General features: G+C 44.1%; 1 protein-coding gene across 2 annotated transcripts in view; it reads left to right on the forward strand.

The window, feature by feature from the left end:
- Nucleotides 1-20,829, forward strand: part of LOC108700975 (ras-related C3 botulinum toxin substrate 3) — a 116,255-nt gene that overhangs the window by 4,140 nt on the left and 91,286 nt on the right. The window contains exon 1 of one of the 2 annotated variants that reach the window (XM_018235050.2): nt 15,863-16,040. The exons of the other annotated variant lie outside the window; for it this stretch is intronic. Coding sequence (XP_018090539.1) covers nt 16,006-16,040 — 35 coding nt within the window. The 5' untranslated portion in view covers nt 15,863-16,005. Of the gene's footprint in view, nt 1-15,862; nt 16,041-20,829 lie in introns of those variants that run through there. 2 annotated transcript variants of the gene reach the window in all.

The raw sequence follows: 20,829 nt of genomic DNA on the forward strand, positions 1-20,829 counted from the left end.
TATAGTATCAGCTAGAAGTATCGTATAGTTACAGGCCTTATCATGAAAAAGACCATATTTCTAGGTCCTGCCAAATGAAATCACTGTAAGACCCAATCCATCGTTTTCACCTAAGCTAAATTCTGTATTCAGTAGAGACTTTAAAGTTTCATTGGCTTCTTTTTTTTCAGATCCAAAAAGTGATAAGAAGAATGCATCATGCCCCGTTTAACCTTCTGAACATCTGGGTGACGTTTTACTATGGTTTGGGGAGTCTGTTGTGAGGGCTGTTGTTTATCCCAAAAGGAATCTAATATCAAATTTGTATCGCCACATAGTATAATTCTCCCCGTCTCAGCGTGAGAAACATACGTGAGAAGTTTATCAAAAAACTGGGCTTGGGAAACATTTGGCGCATAGTAAGAAATAATTGAGTAAAGTTTCCCTTCTAATTCAAACGTAAGAACCAAAAATCTCCCATCTGGGTCAGAGTAGGCGTCCCGAATCTGCTATGGCAGTCCCATATGGACACAAATAGCCACACCTCTGGTCTTATTGTCACTATTTGCTAAGTATATCCTAGGGTATTTTTTATGAAAATATTTGGGGAAGGATTGTTTCGAGAAACGTGTTTCTTGCAGACATAAGATATCAGCTTCGAGAGAATTATAATACATAAATGCTTTTTTCCGTTTTACCGGGAAATTAAATCCTTGTACATTATGAGACAATATAGTTAACCCCATGGTTGTCTAAAGGAAAAGGAAGATTAAGCTGAAAAGGGAATATCATCTGAAAGATGGTACCTATAGGAAAGAGAAAAGCAATATCACAGTATAAAAACCAGAATAGCACCGGTTGCAAAGATGCCTCATAGTCCCACATGTAGTATCGTTCGAGCAATAGTGGTCTAACATAAAAATAACAATAAAAAAGGAAAAAATTAAAAAGGAGAAAAAACCATAACAACAATGTACAGTAGGCGTTAATACTATAGGTGGTAGACTCGCTAGCCACCCTGTATAGCGCCAAATTGGGGGTATCAAAAACTCAGAAGATAAAGGCACTTGTCTCCCTCAAACAGAAAGAGAGAAAGGTTGGAAATTACGTGACATATCCCGGTGAAAAGGTTGTAGAGGAGATATCCTAAAGGTGGCCATACACGGGCCGATAAAAGCTGCCGACAGACCGAGTCGGCAGCTTATTGGCCCGTGTATGGGGGCCCCCGACGGGCTTCCCCGATCGAGATCTGGCCGAAAGTCGGCCAGATCTCGATCAGATGGGGTTAAAAATCCCGTCGGATCGCGGCCGCATCTGTTCGTTGATGCGGTCCCGCGATCCGACCGCCCGTTTGCGAACGTGAAGGATCCGATCGTTGGGCCCTAGGGCCCACGATCGGATCAGCCCGATATTGCCCACCTCAAGGTGGGCATATCGGAGGGAGATCCGCTCGTTTGGCGACATCGCCAAACGAGCGGATCTATCCGTGTATGGCCACCTTAAGTAAGGTATTGCTGGAGAGTCATCCAGGATATATACTACGGGTCATAAAAGCAAAAAGTTCAGCCTCAAGTAAACCCAGAAAAATAAAGTAGAATATATTGCGTCATATGTATTAAGGTAAAAAATAAACAATAAGTAGGAGGCTCGATATTGTAGAGAAGGTCTTATAGTGAAATATAGGGATTGTTAGTGTCACTGCTGTTCAAGGCCTGAATCTAAGGGATTTACCCACAAAAAGGGAATAGATAGAATTATCTGCCATACCTCGGACGACGGTTATTCAAGGGCCAAAAGGAGAAAACATCCCCGTAAAGGGACAAACCTGTAGGTAGCCATTCTATATGGGAAGTGTTAGGGATCCGACTTCTGAGACAAGGCCAATGCAGACATTCTTCTGGTGACCGGTTTTCCCACCGTGCGCCAAATCAGAGAAACCGCTCTGGTGGCCTGTGGCGAAGGCGGCGAAGATGGAGGGAGTGACGTAGTTAATTTCAAGCGTCGGAGAAGTTCCATGGCCGACTCCAGGTCTGAAAAGGAGTGTTGCTTGTTGTTAAACGTAAAAGCCAGGCGAAATGGGAATAGCCATCTGTATCTGATGCCATGGTGCTGGAGGACATGGACAACGCCAGCAAAGGTTTTGCGTTTCTGCAAGGTAACCGGTGCAATATCTGCATATATTTGAAATTTAACAGCGTTGTATTCCAAGGTCTGAGATGCCCGTGCTGCTTGGAGGGCCTTCACTTGAGTTTGGTGAAAGTGCAGCCTGAGGACAATGTCTCTAGGCGGGCCTTCCTGGGACATGGCCCTAAGCGCTCGATGCACTCAATTACATTCAAACCGTTCTGATGGTAGGTCCGGTAAGAGCATAGTGAGAATTGCGTGAGTTACCGCTTGTAGGTCCGTCTCAGATTCCGAAATCCCCCGGATGCGCAAGTTATTGCGACGGGATCTGTTATCTGAATCCTCCAACTTATCCATGGCTTCCTTCAGCTGTGTTTGAAGTTGGACGATATCCTGTTCATGAGCATCTAGCACTGTTACTACGTCATCCATCTTAGTCTCCACAACGTCAATCCGCTGGCCCAACTCATGAATCTGGCCTGTAATTCTGTTAGTTATATCGGCAGCGGTTTTGGCCAGTTCTTGTTGTAGTAAGGCTTTGAATTGCTCCATCAAATCCGGGTTCTGGATTTCTCCTGAAGGAGGTGGGAATGTATCAGATTGTGAGTCTAGGCCTTGCCATGAGTCCTCCTGTGTCGGCATAGCCTTTGGAGAGGGAGGTGGAGGCTTCCGTAGGAATGACGCAATGGTATTTGCTGTGCCTTTGGATGATTGAACGGAGCCTTTCTTCTCCCGTGGTCGTCTCCTATTAGCCATCCGGTGATTCCGTAGAGGTTTAGAGGTATATTACCGTAGAAATAGTACGGCCAGCCCAAGTGCAGAGGGCAAAAATGAGGGATAAGGCTTCCATGGACGAGGAGCAATCTCACACCACCGCCATCTTGGATCACGCCTCACGTGACACCGGACCTTTTCAAATATCTGATGCTCTTTTTATCTCCTTTTTTGGCCAGAAAAAAGGCAGACCAGTAGCCAAACCAACTATAGCTCGGTGGATTAAGATGGCAATCTCTAAAGTTTACCAAAAAGATGGTAAGCAAGTTTCTGATGAACTAAAGGCACATTCTACTAGGGCAATGGCAACATCTTGGGCAGAGTATGCAGGGGTTTCTGTGGACCAAATTTGCAGAGCAAAGACTTTTGTGAAATACTACAAATCAGATGTTTCAGTATCTCGAGAAGCAGCCTTTGCTCGATATGTCTTGGATGCCTCATGCTCTTAACAGCCCACCCTTCTTAGACTGCTTTTAAACTCTCATGTGTAAGTGCTGCCTGTAGGGAAGTAAGGGATTTATACTCACCATAAATCCCTTTTCCCTCAGTCCCAAAAGCAGCACGTTGTTCCTTCCCTAATAAAGCATTATATTATATTCTTGGTATTGCTTTATAAGCACTGATGTAGGAGGGAGGAGTGCAGGTTATATGGGGGTGGGATGTTTTTAATTGGACAATGTGTTTTTCCTACCTACAGGGAGGAGCCTATCTCATGTGTTAAGTGCTGCCTTTGGGGCTGAGGGAAAAGGGAAGATTGTATCATACTTACTGTGATCTTCCTTTCCTGGATAACTCCATGTCATACTTACCGGGATAGCCCCGCCCGAGTGCTCCCATCAGAAGGACCCTCCCCAAAGCTTTAAAAGCCCAACCCCACCCCCAGTCCGGTGTCTTGTAATAAGTGTAACGCTTTTTTGGGCTATCCTGCCAATTAGGAGTTAAGGGTGTCCAGCTAGGTAGTGAGCATGGGTTACACTGCAAAACTACACTCAGGGCGGAGCCTTCGCTAAATGGAAGCTTCCCCTTTAAGATGGTGTAAAACTACAACCCACAGGCTAATTAGTGTCAAATTAGATAAATTGGACGCCAGGAGGTTATTAAAGCAGTAAAACAGGTGAGATGGTTTATTTAACAAATATGCAAAGGCAATTGACCACAGGTTTACTCATGCAGGAGCTGTAGCAGGACTTAGCATATCACACAGGAGGAAGGATAGCATGATGATGATGCAGCATGCACAGATGTCACTCCCATAGTCAAATAGTAGGCAGAATATCTCACTCTCAAAGACAAGTCACCAGTGCGAAACAGGATCAATCAAGTAGGGGTCAGGCAGTGCTCTGCTAAACTGAATTCCCTATCACTGAGTTCCCTACACTAAAGGCAACCTTAGAAGCCTTTGGGAGGCTACTCCCTGCTATTTTCCTTGATGGAGCACACAACTGCTCATACTACCTAAATCTGGCTATCTCTCTCTCCTAGAGTGACTATTACAGATCTGCACTAATGATAGCTAATCCTCATTCACGGGAGAGCCAGGTTCCCGACTTCAGCACCAAAGGTACAGGTCCCTTTGGGGTAAATGGCTTTACTGGGGCCTTGGTGATCCCAGGCTCAAATGGGAAACACCTAGCAGAATAGACACCAGGAGCCAAAGAGGAAGAGGCCACTCCCTGCACAACACTATATAGCAGTGTGGCAGGGGAGTGTCATTACAATAGGTGAGGATGTTACACTTAACCAGTATAAAGGGCTGGGCCCAATAACAAGGGATACGAGAACTTAAAGAAAGGTAGGGGATTAACTCTATAGGAGCCTAATAGATCCTATAGGTCCCTACATAAGCTTCTAGAAACTACCAAAAAAGGGATGGGAACCTTGACATGGAGTTATCCACGAAAGGAAGATCATGGTAAGTATGATACAATTTTCCCCTTTTCCTGGACAAATCCATATCATACTTACCGGGACTTAGCAAGCTAATATCCCAATGGGAGGGAGTTTGTTCCACATAAGGAACTGGCCGAGTGTAATCTATACCAGATAAAACTCAGAAGAATGAACCCCCCACAGGTGGACCAAAATCACCTTGTGGAAACCTGTGAAGTCTGTATTTTCAGAGGAAATGGACTGGCAGAGAAATAAAAGGAAATAGTACTCCTTAAAGGAAGAACCCACTCCAAAGTAATGATACCGAGTGTGAAACCAGCATGACAATTCCATTTAAAAAGAGAGAACTATCTTTAATTAAAGAGAAGCGGATAGGAACCCAGAGTAACACTTCTACATAGTCTTACTCACAATACATACCAGCACGTTTATTCCAACCGCATAACATCCACAAGAGCACTCTTGGAAATGGCTCAAAAGCATGGTGCCTGCAAAAGAGGATTTAGTAGGGGAAGGAAAAATACCATCACTAGTATTCTACCTGACCCCGCTCTGTATGACACTACCGATACATGGCATCACGTAGTGTAGTTCCCCGTCTCTTTAATACTAAGGAACCTGTATTTATTCTAGAACATAACCAATACACCTCTCAATGGGGGTCATTTATCAACACTGGGCAAATTGGTCATTTATCAACACTGGGCAAACCCATGGCAACCAATCAGATTGCTGCATTCATTGTTCTACTTACAGCTGGCTTTAAAAAACTAATCACTGATTGGTTGCTACAGGTAACTGCCCATGGGAAAATTTGCCCAGTGTTGATAAATGAGCCCCAATGAGAGGTCCGTATAATGACTTATGGAGAAGGAGTGCTGCCACTGTGGGAATACATTACCTGCCCTGTGAGGTATCTAGGAGCATTCTGCAGTCTTTACAGATTGAAATTGTTTTTATCATTAGCTCATGATCCTCCACCAAACAAGACTGGATAGTATTAAGAATCAGCGTGCCCTGGAGTGGACCGGGTAATATAAATGCCTGCAAATATGCATAACCTTGCTATGATACAGTCCTCGAGCCTTCACGGATTTGACCTGTACATAGCTGGAGTTATTGTACCCCATAGATTGGGCCTATAAACAATCCGTATGGCATGCTCCCATGAGTTTACCATATAGGAAGAAATTTGAATGCCTGAAGGAAGTATTACAACCAAGAATACTGCTAGAGATGGGTTATTCTCAAATCCCAGGACATGTACAGTTCATGAGACCATCCTTAAGTGTTCAAGATTAAAATTTATCTAGGTATGGGGATATAATTATTTACCTATTATTCTGCAATGGAACTCCCCTACTAACTATACTAGCATGTCCAAGCCTGTTGGTAAGAGATGCCATAACCAGGACCTTGCCTAAGGCCAATACTGCAGTCTTGGTCTACAAGGATAAAGTGAATAAGACCCTTTTTATAGCTTGATGTTAAGCCTTAGGATACTTACCTCAACTAGCCAGGCCAGTCTATGGTGGTGTAAAAGGCTAAACTCAGAGTAACATACACGTTTAGAAAACCCAGCATGCCAAAATTGCATGCTTCCTGTCCACCATAAGGATTAACATTACAGAAATAGCCTGTTATAATGAACCTATGGATAAAAACATTTTAGCTATAACTGCATTGATGGAGAATACCTAATTTTACAGCCAGCTTTATATGGTACCCATTAATATAATATGTCCCATGAGTATATAGTCAGAGAGCTGACCCCTATTGTACTTGAGACAAACTAAATAGGTCGGTACTATAAAATACCTCATTGCAAGGCTCTAAAACCCTGTGGCAGTAGTGAATACAGTATATGTGAATTAACTAAAATTGGCACTGAGACCAGATAAATTGCACCCCTGTAACCTAAGAGATCCTGATGAATATCATATCAGTTTTGTAAATAGACCTTGATTTATCATTGGAATATACAGAACATTTATCTTGCCTGATCTCGGCTGTGGCGATATTAAAATCCTTGTTAAATGTATATATGACTCTATACATAGCTACATCCATTTAGCCCCAGGCCAATCCTATCGCAAAAGCAGGATACCGTATATATCTTATTTTCTTAATAAGCAGGCATAAGTCCAGTCGTAGAACATAGATTCTAATTAGTGAGTTCCTTAAGACTGATAACTATTCCAACAGCCTATAGTTATGAATGTAAATAAAAAATGGACCACATAGACGCCAATAGTTGTGGTCTACAAGTCCATGTTATAATACAGCAAGTGTATAATACCTACCTGCTGTTTGACCTGCCCAGATGCAGTATAGTCGTATACCTTTAAACCAGAATTGGCCACTACTCTCACACCCAGAGCCGGGCCAACCCAACCTGGCCGAGCATGGCGCCGGCTTAGTGTGCGCGCAATCGCGCATGCGCGAAACTACGCGCCGGCACGCATGCACAAAACTACACACATGTGCGCAATCGCATTTGCCGGCACCAGTCAGGGGGAGACAGGACCGGACACGGGGTAGGCGACAGAGCAGGTACGTGCCTGGCGCCCCCTCAGCTTTGCGCCCTAGACACGTGCCTACTCTGCCTACCCCTAGTTCCGGCCCTGTACCTTTGTAATACCCACGGTGCATAATGCTATACATTACATAGCATTTGTATGAATCAGAATTGGCCAAGATATATGTCTACATCAATTACCACCTTTACTGTATCTGTAACCCATAAACTGATTGGGGCATACTTACCGGGACACAGTCCCCATAGCCCTTATGGACTGCTGTATTAATGGGTAAAATACTTATCTGCAACACAGCTGATGCACTTAATTAAGTTCATAATACCTATATCTGACTTGGCTAGCGCCTTAAAGTCAGTCTTGGCTGCTGTTATCAGCAAGCATACGATACCCTATTGGCTTATTTGCAAGAGTAGTCCATGCTTATAACCTAAATCAATGTTATTTGAAACAGACATGACCCATGGATACTGGAGCCTTGACTTGTGTTACCATGCTTACATACAAACCTGGAGGCTATATAGGCACCCTCCCGAAATGCCTAGAACCTTACCACACGCATACCCCCCCAACTGTCCCGATTTTCGCGGGACAGACCCGCTCTTAGATGCCTGTCCCGCTGTCCCACATTGTTGCCCTTATATCCCGCCTCATTTGGGGCTCTTTTGTTGTTCCTGGGGTTTTTTCCGAAGTCTCGCGAGAAGAGACTATGGCAGTGACGTCACAAGCTCTACCAGACGAACAGAGTAGAGTAGAGAGGGCGGGGAGCTGAGGAGGGAGGATCCACAAAGGAGACGTGACTGCAGCCTTTCAATAGGTGAGAGCAAATGCAAGCGATGCACTGTGCAGCATTCCTCTGCATTTACAGAAACTATTACAGCCTAAAGTCCGTGCTATGCTTCTAATAAATCTCTTTTAACCCCTCCATGCCTCCAGCGCATCTCTCTCAGCTCTCACCCCCCCCCGTCACCTTACTCAGCCTTCACTTTTTAGCATTCCTACTTTAACAATCCCCCCCCCCATGACCCCTAATTTGTCACAGCCTTATCATCAGCCAGGCTCCTAGAGAATATGATGGCTGAGGGAGAAGATAGTTATTGTAGGAGAGATGATGAGGGTGGAGGGCTCAGAGGAAATCATTAAAGGAGGAAAGCTTAGACTTGAAGGCTGAGTAACCTGACAGGAGGGGTAAATGTGAGGTATACAGGCAGGATGGAGAAGTTAATAGAACCTTATTTGAAGGGTGTTCCAAGTGAAGCTGCAATTAATGTGCTTAGGAGATTTATTATGTCCTAAAATGGTTTTGATATTTCTTAACTTGTGGTCTCTGTACTGCTGCTCTGTTATACTCTGCGTAGCTGGATTTGCTTTGTAACCCAACAACTGGGTAAGTGTTGTTATATGTTGTTTTTGTTAAATGGGCGTGACGTATGGGGGAGTGGCCATAAAGTAGGCGTGACCAAAAAAATTTGCCCTCATTCTTAATCACAAATGTTGGGAAGTATGCACACCCATTACTCATCAGTTTAACATTGACCTTAAGTTTGGTTGTTATATTGATTCAAAATTGAATATAAAAAAATCTGTTTGCTCTTTTGAGAAATGGATTTCAGTGCAGAATTCTGCTGGAGCAGCACTATTATCTGATTCATTTTGAAAAATTTTTTTTTCCCATGACAGTATCCCTTTAAACAGGCTATTAAAAAACTAGGCATTCTGGCAGACCACTACAATACACACTCATTCCGTATTGTTGCTGCCACACAAGTTTTGTGTTTGGGTTTGGGGGAGGATTTCATTAAGAAATTAGGTAGATGGAACTCCTCTAGATACCAACTGAATGTAAGACCATCTCTGTCCAGACTGAATCCCAGTCCAGACCTGGCCTCAAGTGGATAGATTTACAGCCTACAATTTTCTATTTTTTTTATTTTATGTTGTTATTGGTTTTTACATGTCAGTTAAAATAACAAATAAAAAAACAAACAAATACAAAAAGTATTGTAGAAGTGATACCTATATTGGCTAACAATAAAAAAAAATTGTTATTTGCAAAATCAATTGCAAATAACAATTTAAACTATTCTTAACTGACTGTTCTGGAGAGCTGTCATCTGGATCGTGAGTGTTGCCTCTTGTCTCGTCTCGTCTTGCATAAACCGATGCTAGTCCATTTTCCCTTTTAACCAACTTGCAAGGGGGGGATTGTAAAGCCTTCATTTGGGACAATTTTGTATGTAATATAGAGTAAATCTGTATACATGGGATCAGGTGTCCACTTCTTCCGTTGCTTCTTGTTGCTCCTCCAGGTATTTAAGCGCCCCTTCAATATCTGTAGGGTCTCTCATGGTATATGTGGTGACCTTATGGGTATAAGTTTGAAGGGGAAGCCCCACTTATAAGGTATATCTTTGCGGCATAATGCTTCAGTTAGTGGTTTCAGCTCTCTCCTCTTTTGTATTGTGTACAGTGCTAAGTCTGTATATATCTGAGTTTTGATTTCGTCTATTTCCAGTGAGTTGTCTCTGGCCGCTCTCAGAATGGTTTCTTTCGTGCAAAAGTAGTGAAAGTGCACTATAATGTCCCTGGGTGGGGCGTTGTATTTTGGTTTCTCTCTTAAAGCCCTGTGGGCTCTGTCCGTAAGCAGATCACCACCCTGAATATTTGGTAGCAACTGTTTGTATTTTTTTAGGAAGGAGTCCATTTGGACGGTTTCCGGGATATTTCTGATGCGTACATTGTTCCTTCTAGAACGGTTCTCTAGATATTCTTGCGTCTCTTGAAGGTCTTTGATTTGTTGTTGCAAGTCTTGAATTTGTGTTTCTGAATTGGCTAGCCTCTCTTGAGTATCTTCTTATTCTTGAGTGACTACCTGTAATCTGTGAACCATGGAGGAGAGTTCAGAGGTGATCTCTGCTAAAGAGTTCCTGAGTTCTGTTTGTATATCAGCTTTAAATCCGCAGAGAAATTGTTTTAGCTCTTGTAGGTCTCTCTTTCTACAGGGTGCATTACCTGATTCTTGGTCTAGTGAGTCTGTGTTTTGGGAACCCATATGTTGTTTTTTTAGTAGAGGATCTGCTCTTGAAAAAATCAGAGCTTTGTTCAGCTGTACCTGGTTTATTTTTGCCAGTCACTTTCAGCTGATGTTGGACCTCTAATTTGCAGTGTAATGTAATGTTTCCAGAGTCTAGTGCTGTAATGCCTTATTGATGGTGGGTGGCAGAATAACAGCTGATCCTAGCGTACAGAAATGGATGCTTATGTTGGGTAACCCTCCAATTTTTGGAGTGTTGCCCTTATACATGGTTTGCAGGGTTCTTTTGTCGGAGGAGAGGACCCCCTATTAGTCACCGGACAGGGACCCACAGCTTGCAGGGTTTTGTGTAGGGTGGATGGTCTTCTATAAGTTTTTAGGTAAAGTTATTTGGCTTTTAACCTCGCTCGCAGTTTGCAGGGTTTTGTGTAGGGGGGAGGGCCTCTTATGAGCCTTTAGGCAGGGTTGTTTGGGTTATTCCCTTGCTGTGGCTTGTGGAGAATCTAACCCTTCTTAAGCCTGTTTTGTAGTTGCAGCCTGTGGGTGGTGTGCTGTTACACGTGGCTTGCAGGGTTCTGAAGTAGGAGGGGAGGTCCTCTATGATTCACCATGCAGGGATACACAATCCGTTCCCCCTACTGCGGCCTGTGGAGGGCTCAAGTTTCTCGGGTCAGTTTAATATCACTATAGCCCGTGAGTGCTAAAGTGTGTTTTTTTCTTGGTCTATGCTATTATGCAGGCAGTGACAATCTTGTCGGATTTTACATGTCCCCTTGTGCCATCAAGCGAGGATAGTCTGTGTTGCTGCACCGCGCACCTTTCTATTATTGGTGCCAGGTAATGTACACCTACCCCTGTCTGTGTGCAACCTGTCTCTTCCACCAGGCCTGTGTCTCACCTTCGTGTTAGTGTGCTTGTGGTCCGTGTCAGTGTCTGCTGCGCCCGCTTCCCGCTTGAGTGCTGGTGGTGTCTTGCCCTTCACTTGTACTTTGGGGAGCACCGGGTCGGGCCATGCGGGTCGGCTTCTGCCTTGTCTCCTGCCTCAGTGTGTTTCTGGGCCTGTAGTGGTGTCGGGCCTCCCTCTAGATCGAGCTCCACTTTGTCCTCACTTTCCCTTTTGTGTGTCTCTCTGGATCAGTCAGTTGCAGTCCTTTGGTGCATGATGTTTGGTCGCCTATGTTCACTGTGTTGATCGCTTTTTGGGGCTGGGGGAGAGCGGAGCTCCCAGACTAGGCTGCCATCTTTTTCAGTGTTCAAGCCACGCCCCCTACAACCTACAATTTTGAAAATTAAAGTTCTTTGGGGTTTCCCAGCAATTACATTCATCCACCTGGCAGGTAACGAAACATGAAGAGAGACCTGACATAGATTAGATTTATTTGGTCAGAAGACGTTCCAAGGTTAGTTGGCTGCAGGAAGCAGGCTTACACCCCCTTGAGCGATGCCATAAGAAAGTGGAAGAGACAGGTTGCACACAGACAGGGGTAGGTGTACATTACCTGGCACCAATAATAGAAAGGTGCGCGGTGCAGCAACACAGACTATCCTCGCTTGATGGCACAAGGGGACATGTAAAATCCGACAAGATTGTCACTGCCTGCATAATAGCATAGACCAAGAAAAAAACACACTTTAGCACTCACGGGCTATAGTGATATTAAACTGACCCGAGAAACTTGAGCCCTCCACAGGCCGCAGTAGGGGGAACGGATTGTGTATCCCTGCATGGTGAATCATAGAGGACCTCCCCTCCTACTTCAGAACCCTGCAAGCCACGTGTAACAGCACACCACCCACAGGCTGCAACTACAAAACAGGCTTATTGGTGGCCACAAATATTATCATTAGAATTAAAAAAAATAGCTTTTTTTTTTAAATTACATTCTAAAATAGATATATGCAGATTGTTTATAATTATTTTAATTTATAGGCTACAACACAATCCATTGTAAAGAACAGTGTTGAAAAACAAAATAGTGGAATGACTTTACAAGGAGTCCCACATTCTACTGACAAAAACTAAATCTGGTTGCAGATTATTGGATTTCCTTTACATGAAAGTTCTGAAAATTTCCCTAAAGTCTATTTTATTTGGAATGGAAAGAAACTGATTCTTGGGCCAGATGTACTATAAATAGAAGTACAGGTATAGGATCCCTTATCCAGAAACCCAATATCCAGAAAGCTCCAAATTATGGAATGGCTGTCTCCCATAGACTCCATTTTATCCAAATAATCAACATTTTTAAAAATAATTTCCTTTTTCTCTGTAATAATAAAACAGTAGCTTGTACTTGATCCCATCTAAGAAATAATTAATCCTTATTGGATGCAATACCAGGATATTGGGTTTATTTAATGTTGAAATGAATTTCTAGTAGACTTAAGGCAAGAAGACCCAAATTACGGAAAGATCTGTTATCCGGAAAACCCCAGGTCCCGAGCATTCTGGATAACAGGTCCCATACCTGTACTATAAAATACTTGGCTGGTCCTGCAGCGGGCATCAGAGGCAGGATGTACTCTTCACTTCAGGAGATAGAAACTAGGGGCAGTCAGGGAGAAGAGGTACATGGTTAGCGCCCCTTCACCTTTACGGCCTAGGCACGTGCCTCTTCTGCCTACCCCTAGTTATAGCCCTGATATTTAGATGCTAATTCTGGAGGTTCAGATGGAACAGGTTTCTGAATCAACTTAGCCATGAAAAAAAAGCCTTTTCAATTTGAGCTTAAAACCATGAAGCACCTGTTTAAACAAACAAACAGACAGGCATCCTGAAACCAAAGTCTGATGAAAGCCATAGCAAAACACAACATCAATATGATGTATGACATTATAGCAAGGGTGTAAAAAAAAAAAAAAAAGAAACTAGTCAGAAGACAACGCTGCAATCTATTAGAGTTGGAGTTCCTCAAGACTCTGTCCTGGGACCCTTACTGCTGCGAGGCAACCGTTCCTCCTCTGCCTCGCCATTCTGTCAATCCCTGCACTGGCTTCCGTTACCTTTCAGAATCAAATTCAAATTAATGACACTGACTTTCAAAGCACTTCATAACTCTGCCCCACCCTACATCTCTGAACTCATCTCTATATACTCACCCAACCGCTTACTAAGCTCCTCTACTGACCTGCTACTCAACTCTTCTCTCATTACCTCTTCACATGCTCGCATTCAAGACTTTGCAAGGGCTGCACCCCTCCTCTGGAACTCTCTCCCACGGTCTGTCCAACTTTCTCCCAACCTTTCTGCTTTCAAGAAATCTCTTAAAACGCACTTCTTTCGAGAAGCCTACCCTCACTCTGCTTAACTAGCAAACGCAACACCACATACACCACCACATTTCTCACCCACTTCGATCTTGCCCACTCCCACACCTTGTGTATTACTCCCTTCCCTTTAGAGTGTATGGCTATGCATAGGGCCTTCTTCACCTTTTTGTACCGGTATTGATTGTGATGTATGTAACTCCATATGTTCTATGTATGTAATTCATGTGATTTAGTTGTATAATCACATTTACTTTACAGTGCTACACAATATGTTGGCGCTATATAAATACATGTTAATAATAATAAAATAGGATAACTTATAGTGGTCATCAAGTACAAGAGTAGGAAATGAACAGTTGCGTGACATGGATCTGCTCCCTTACACAACTCAGTAAACCTGGCTTGTAAGAATGGCTTGGATGATTTTTTTGGACAGACATAATATCAAAGGCTATTGTGATACTAAGCTCTATATTTAGTATAGGTATATAGAATTTAATTAAAAGTAGGGAGGGGGCATGTATGGATGCTGGGTTTTCATTTGGAGGGGTTAAACTTGGTGGACTTTGTCTTTTTTCAACCCAATTTAACTATGTAACTATGTAACCTGCACTGACAAGTGTGACGCAATGTGACACCACCATTAGCAATGAGCTAATTTTTTTTGCCAGCCTTGAAGTTGATGCAACAAAAAGTTGCAGAGACAAAAAAGTCGCCATAAAAAAACACCCATTGACTTTTGGAGAGTGAAAAATTGTCGGGTGCGTAAAAAATGTTGACACCCATTGATTTCAATGTGTCTCTTAAAATTTTCACTGCTTCACAAATTTTTTCACAGTTTTGCTAATTTTACGGAAAAGCAAAATGAAACAGATTTGCGGACTTGGTCCTTCCTTAAGAATGTTGTAGTTACATGGGATGTGGAAGGAAAAGCCGAATGTAAAGGTATAGTTGTGTATGGTCAAAGTTTTGTCTAAAGAACAGATTCACACATCACTAACTACCATACGTTAATCCCTCTAATTACAAAATACAACCTAAGCTTTGATTTTTGCACATTATCTCCTCTCCACCATACTCTCCACCATACTCTCCACCATTAATTCTTTTCACTCCCCAAGACTTTTCACGTGGGGCACCCATGCTCTGTAACTCTCTACCACATCCCATTAGACACTCTCTGGCCCATTCTATTAGACACTATGAGAGTCTCCTTACTTGATGCTCACACTATTGAACCCCTTTATTGTTTGCTCATATTCTTGAACCCCTTTACTCACACTCAACCAACAGGAATTGTACAACCACACTGGTTAAACTCACTGTATAGCTTGCTGTCTCCTTTTAGATTGTATGCTCTTGTGAGTATGGCCCTCCCTCAAATTTGTTTTACAAATATGCAATTTTAGCTGTGCATCTATTCTGGTGAAATGTTTGTCTGTATCTCTAGGGGCTGAGGCCAAACTGGGATCTGCCCAAAAATGCAAAAGCAGGCATTTTCACATTGATCCCCACTAGGCTCTGCTTCATGTCGGTGCAATTTCACTGAAGTACCTCTTATCAATAACAATCCATGGAGTGTCAGTCCAAACAAGAGAATAGTTATATAACGTAGGAACACTTGACTTCTATGTCTTTCTGAGGATCGGGGGGGGGGGATATTTTGCTGTGTCTCGGTAGCTCTTATTAAGGCCACTGCCCTGTCACCCAAAATGCCTGGTGTGGCACAAGGTAAATTAAGTTTTTTAGAATGGTCCATGGATGTCCTAACTAGTAATTTCTGTATACTAACTACTTAACTGTTATCTTGGTGATACTTCGTTTTTCAATTTTCCTGTTTACACTAAATTTTAAACTACATCTCCTAAAACAGAACCCCCATCACTGTACGGCTTGTCCCATTGTATACAGAGTACCTGCACCCTGTGCAGTCCTGTGGTGGATCTATTGGGGCAGTTAGGTGTCTGTCCTTTGGGTGGACTGTAGTTTGCTAGAACTTGCAGTTTACCTCCAGCTCAACAGCCATAGGGCTGTTATTACTGCATCTGTCTCTTTCATTAGGCTGCCTCTCTAACATTCTGACTATATTATGACTGATGATCATATGTAATGTTACATTTTTTTTTTATCTCAAAACCTTGCATCCCTACATATATATGGGTTATTCACTAAATGGTACCACCATATTAACACAAAAACACCTTTCCGTTTTGTATCCTTTCATTCCCTGTCAATCTTCACTAACATCATGTTTGACTATTTCCCTCCCCCGCTCTGCAATTTCCGCCTCCTTTCATCCATACTCTGGCTTTGGGCTTGTCGGCTCTATTCATCTGCTGTTTTCCCTGGATTAAGGTTTTATTGCTAACTGCCCCTCTTTCTTTTCCTGTTCGGGAGATGCAGGCCATCAAATGCGTTGTTGTGGGAGACGGGTGAGTGACTTGTTTAGAGGTGTAACCTGAGCTGCAGCTGGTATGGAAATGCATAGTGATGCAGCGCTCAGTTTAATTGTCTTGCATTTTCTGTCTATAATGTGTACTTACATACCGAAGCATACACAAACTATAGCTGTGGGTTGCATAGACAAGTAGCACAGCTCAGGCACCTAGTCCAGCACTACATTTTCTATCATGTCATGAAAAAAGCAGAAGATATAGTATAGCTGCCCACCAATTCAGAGCCTTCCTTGTCCATGGATATGCACAGCTAATATACCCTATGCTGTACATTTTAGGACATTGGTGTGCAAAATCCATCCTATGCCCCTTCCAGTCTAAAATCTCTTGGGAGATAAAAATCATTCCTCCCCCAATTAAGCTTTGAGTAAAACCCCTATGTGTAAGTGATGCTGCAGCATGCTTTCTCTGCTCTGCTCCCTACTCCCTCCCCACCTCCCTCCATCCTTCTTCCTGAATCCTCCGTGCTGCAGCATTCTACCTGCTCCCTAGCGGTTGTTCACTTTTCTGCTCCCTAATCCCTCCATTCTGCACCCTCATTCCTCCATACCGGCTCCCTACTCTCTGATTCCCACTGCAGCATTCTTCCTACTCCCTGATTCCTCTGGCCTGTCACAGTCTCCCCTTGCAACATCTTCCCCACAGCCCTTGTATTTCAGCTGTTAGAGTAATGGCACACAAAAGACTTGTAGCTCATTATAGCACAGATTTAACCGTTTAATCATAAGCACATAGTTCAGTCTGTGCTACCGCAGGATACAGTTCTCGCAAAAATGCCTTGCCATTGACTAACATTACGATATTCAGAAAAACAAAGTATTTGTGTGATCTTGCACAATCGTGGGAAATGGCCTTCTTTTTTCCAGCAGTTAAGTAAGCACCCAAGTAATAGGTTTTATTTGAAGGATCTTAATGTTAAGTAATGCAAGGTCTTTTTTTTTTCACCCGAAACAGCAAACCAGGGGCGGCAAATCTCCTTGTTTGCTATAACCCTTAAACAGATGTTTTGAGAGTGATCATACCTTGTTTTTTTTTACTTTGACTAATCAGCAGACCAGTGCTTTGTGTATGATAGTTCCCCCTCCCAAGCTGCATTAAAGTTTGCCACATGTTTGCTTGTTTGCTATGAGCTAAGATTTTTGGATGTAGTGGGGCCTAATCACCATTTATACAGATAAGGCTAATGCCACTGTGAAGAAACAGCCAATCCTCTCCTTCCTGTATCTGCACAGACAGTCACAGTGTCATCATGTGTGCTATTGATATGCAGGTTGACCCAAAACCAGCTAGGTTGAAATTTGGGTGACCATTGCAGGATGGGGTTAGGTGTGACTCAGACTGGGGAAGTACACTTTTCTCTCTGCTCCCGAGGATTCCCTGTCTTGAAACCAGAAGCACCCATGGAAGTAGAGTACAGAGAGAGATGTAAGTATGGGTTGGGAGCAGGTGCCCATGGCAACATTTTGGGGGTTTGGGTCAGTTAAGAGTTAAGGGAATAGGTTGGTTTAGGGTTAGGGCTGGGTGCAGTTCAGGCAGGGGAAGTACACTCATCCACTGCTTCCAAAGATTCTCTGTCTTGGAACCATAGGCATGCAAAGAAGTAGCATGCAGAGCAAGATTATATGGTCAGGTGCAAGTCCTACTATGGCAACATCTTGGAGGTTAGGGTTGGGTGCGGGTTTAGGATTTGCAGGTTAAGGTTGTAAAGGGTTGAGTGATCCTACTCCTTCCTGTATCTGGATTGACAGGAACTGTAATTAGCCAGTATGGAGACACAAAGAACAGATTTTAGCATGAAAATGCATACTTTTGTGTTTTCACTAAATAAAATGTGTTCCATGCGTCTGCACACAGTAGTGATGTGTGGGTCAGAAAAAACAACCCTTTCTGATGGCAATCCTGCAATTCTGGTGGATCCAGGTTTATTGGTCTTGATGGAAAATTTCCATTGGTTGGCTGAAAACAAGTGAAGAGGTACCACAGCTGCTTTTTTAATAATTACGGGAACAACACAAAGGTTATAGGCTATATACCTTAGATGGGTAGTTAACAGACACAGATTGTAAGTAATAGAGTAATCAGAGGAATTGCCTCATATGTACCTAATCAGATGTTTTGCAGAGCTTCCAAAGTTTTGGTTAGTTGTGAAGAGGTTGAAGCATGATTCTATGCAAAGCTGATTCTTAGCCAGCAAATGTGCAATAAGACAAGTGGGCACCTACCCCATGATGGTGGCTGTTTTGGGATGGACTTTCTGATTATGTGCATCAATACTGTAATTAGAGGGGGCGTGGCCGGGATGCCGAACTAGGTAGACGTGCTGCGTGTTTGCTCCGCAATCCTGAACTGATCCTGCTGGCTACCTGCTTGTTCCCACGACAGTGGGTAGATCTATTGTGGATCCTTTCGCTGTGGGGACACATCCCGAACTTGGAAATGCGCAAGGCGGCCCAGAAACGCATCGATGGCTATACCAAACCTGCCACTTCGCCGCGAGGGCCTACCCAAAATGGCGGCGCATCCCAAAGCATGGAGTCCGCGAGTCCCACTTCTCATCTTGCTGCGCCATCGGATGCAGACCTGATGCCGCAGTCTACTCAACTCCTGCTACAAGCAATAGCGGAATCCAAATCTACTCTTACCGCCACGCTGGCGACCACCAGTGCAATGCTCACCTCCAAAATAGAAGAAGTGCGCATCGATCTCTCCCTCCTGCGTCAGGATTTGCAGGCTGTCCGTGACCGCACTACCGAGGTGGAGCGCAGGGTGGGAGAACTGGAGGATGAGGTGAGACCTCTTCCACAGACTTTGCAGCAAATTCAACGGGGGTCTGCTGACCTGGCTGCCAGGATAGATGATCTAGAGAATCGGAACCGCCGCTCTAACCTCAGAGTTGTGGGCTTGCCAGAGGGCTGTGAAGGGGTTAAGGTGGAAGACTTTGTGGAGGGGTGGCTCAAAGAGACACTTGGAGCTGACGCTTTCTCGCAGCATTTTGTGGTGGAAAGGGCGCACCGTATCCCCGCCAGGAAGCCACCCCCTGGGGCGCCGCCAAGAACCCTGATTATGAAGCTGCTCAACTACAGGGATAGAGATGCAGCCCTCAGAGTGGCCAGGGAGAAGGGTGAAATTCTCTATCAAAACACAAGAGTGTCCTTATACCCGGACTACTCTCTTGCGATACAGAAGAAAAGAGGAACCTTTGTGGAAGCACGCCGCAGACTACGTGATAAAGGGATCAAGTATGCGATGCTTTATCCAGCTCAGATGAGGATTCTGGATGGTGCAAAGGCTCTCTTTTTCGACAACCCGGGAGAGATTATCCAATGGCTAGAACACCGGCCTCCTCCCCCTCCTTGAGGGGTCGGCACCTACCTCAGTTCGACTCTCCACTCAGGTTGTATTGTTTTTGGTTACTCTGCTAGTTCTCAACTACCCGGGCGGTTTTACCCCTTTAACTTTGGTTCCGAGTGCCGCTTTACTGCTGGGGCCCTCGGGTCGGGACTGGTCAGGCTATTGGGGCCTCACCGTTGTTCTGGGACTCCTTTTACAAAAGTTGGAGGTGGGCTGTTTTTTCTCAGTTTTCTCCTTGTTATTTTTGCTCGATCTACCTGGATTTTGGGCTCTATTTTGGGGTATGAGTGGGTAGCTTCCGTTGTACGAGGTTCTTAGACGGAGCTCCTCACGCAGTGACTTTACTCGCGTAGAGACTTTTTTTTTTTTTTTTTTACATCAGGTTGACCTGTGGCCGGGACTCTCCATGGGAAGGTTTGAAGTTGTGGGACGCATGTATCCCCACGTTCAGGGTGGATACCGGGAGGGTGGAAATTTCCGCTTTGGAAATGGGATGAGTGTTTTTGCAATGTCTTTCACGCTAATTTGCTTTGTTAACACACTAAGGGTTCCTGTATATGTTTGTGGCTGCAGTTGGGGAATTTATTTGGCAGGCCTCTGCCTCCTGGTTACCGGGCTAGATCACCAAACTGAGCATGCTCATGGCTAACCAGCAACGTAAGGTACGGGTGGTATCGTGGAACACACGGGGGCTCAATGACCGTGTCAAACGGTCTATTGTTTTGGATTATTTGAAAAAATCCGGTGCGGACATATGCCTGCTCCAGGAAACACATTTAATTGGTCAGAGAGTGCTAGCACTGAGAAGGGCCTGGGTGGGCAGCCTTTACCATGCAGAGTACTCCTCTCACTCGAGAGGGGTAGCAATTCTCACTAGAAAGGGCATGGGTCTTGGGGTGGCGGATTTACACACGGACCCGAAGGGTCGGTATATAGCCATTAAATGTCAATTATTTAGCTACTGTTTTATAATTGTTAATATATATGTCCCTCCCCCTTTCTCAGTGACACTTTTGGATGAAGTCCTGACCCGTATTGCTGATATGGGGGTATACCCGACAATGTGGCTAGGGGATTTTAATGCGGTTCCAGACCCCTCTATGGATAGGCTTAGGGCCTTGCCTCATGATACCTTGATTTTCCCCAATTGGATAGGGGGCGCTGGGTTATCAGATGTTTGGAGATCTAAACATCCCACTGCTCGCCAGTATTCCTGTTTCACTATAGCAACCTCGGCCCTATCCCGTATTGATTTAGCGCTAGCTAACAAAGAGGCTCTTCGTCTCATGCTTTCGGCTGAATACCTGCCCCGGGTTTGCTCCGACCATGCACCCCTTCAACTTACTCTTGCTTTTCCAGGGCCTGGGCAGACGCGCAGTTGGCGGTTGGCCCCTAAGTGGGTGCATAACCAGCC

Source organism: Xenopus laevis, chromosome 9_10L (genome assembly GCF_017654675.1).
Source record: "Xenopus laevis strain J_2021 chromosome 9_10L, Xenopus_laevis_v10.1, whole genome shotgun sequence".
Classification (NCBI taxonomy): Eukaryota; Metazoa; Chordata; class Amphibia; order Anura; family Pipidae; genus Xenopus; species Xenopus laevis.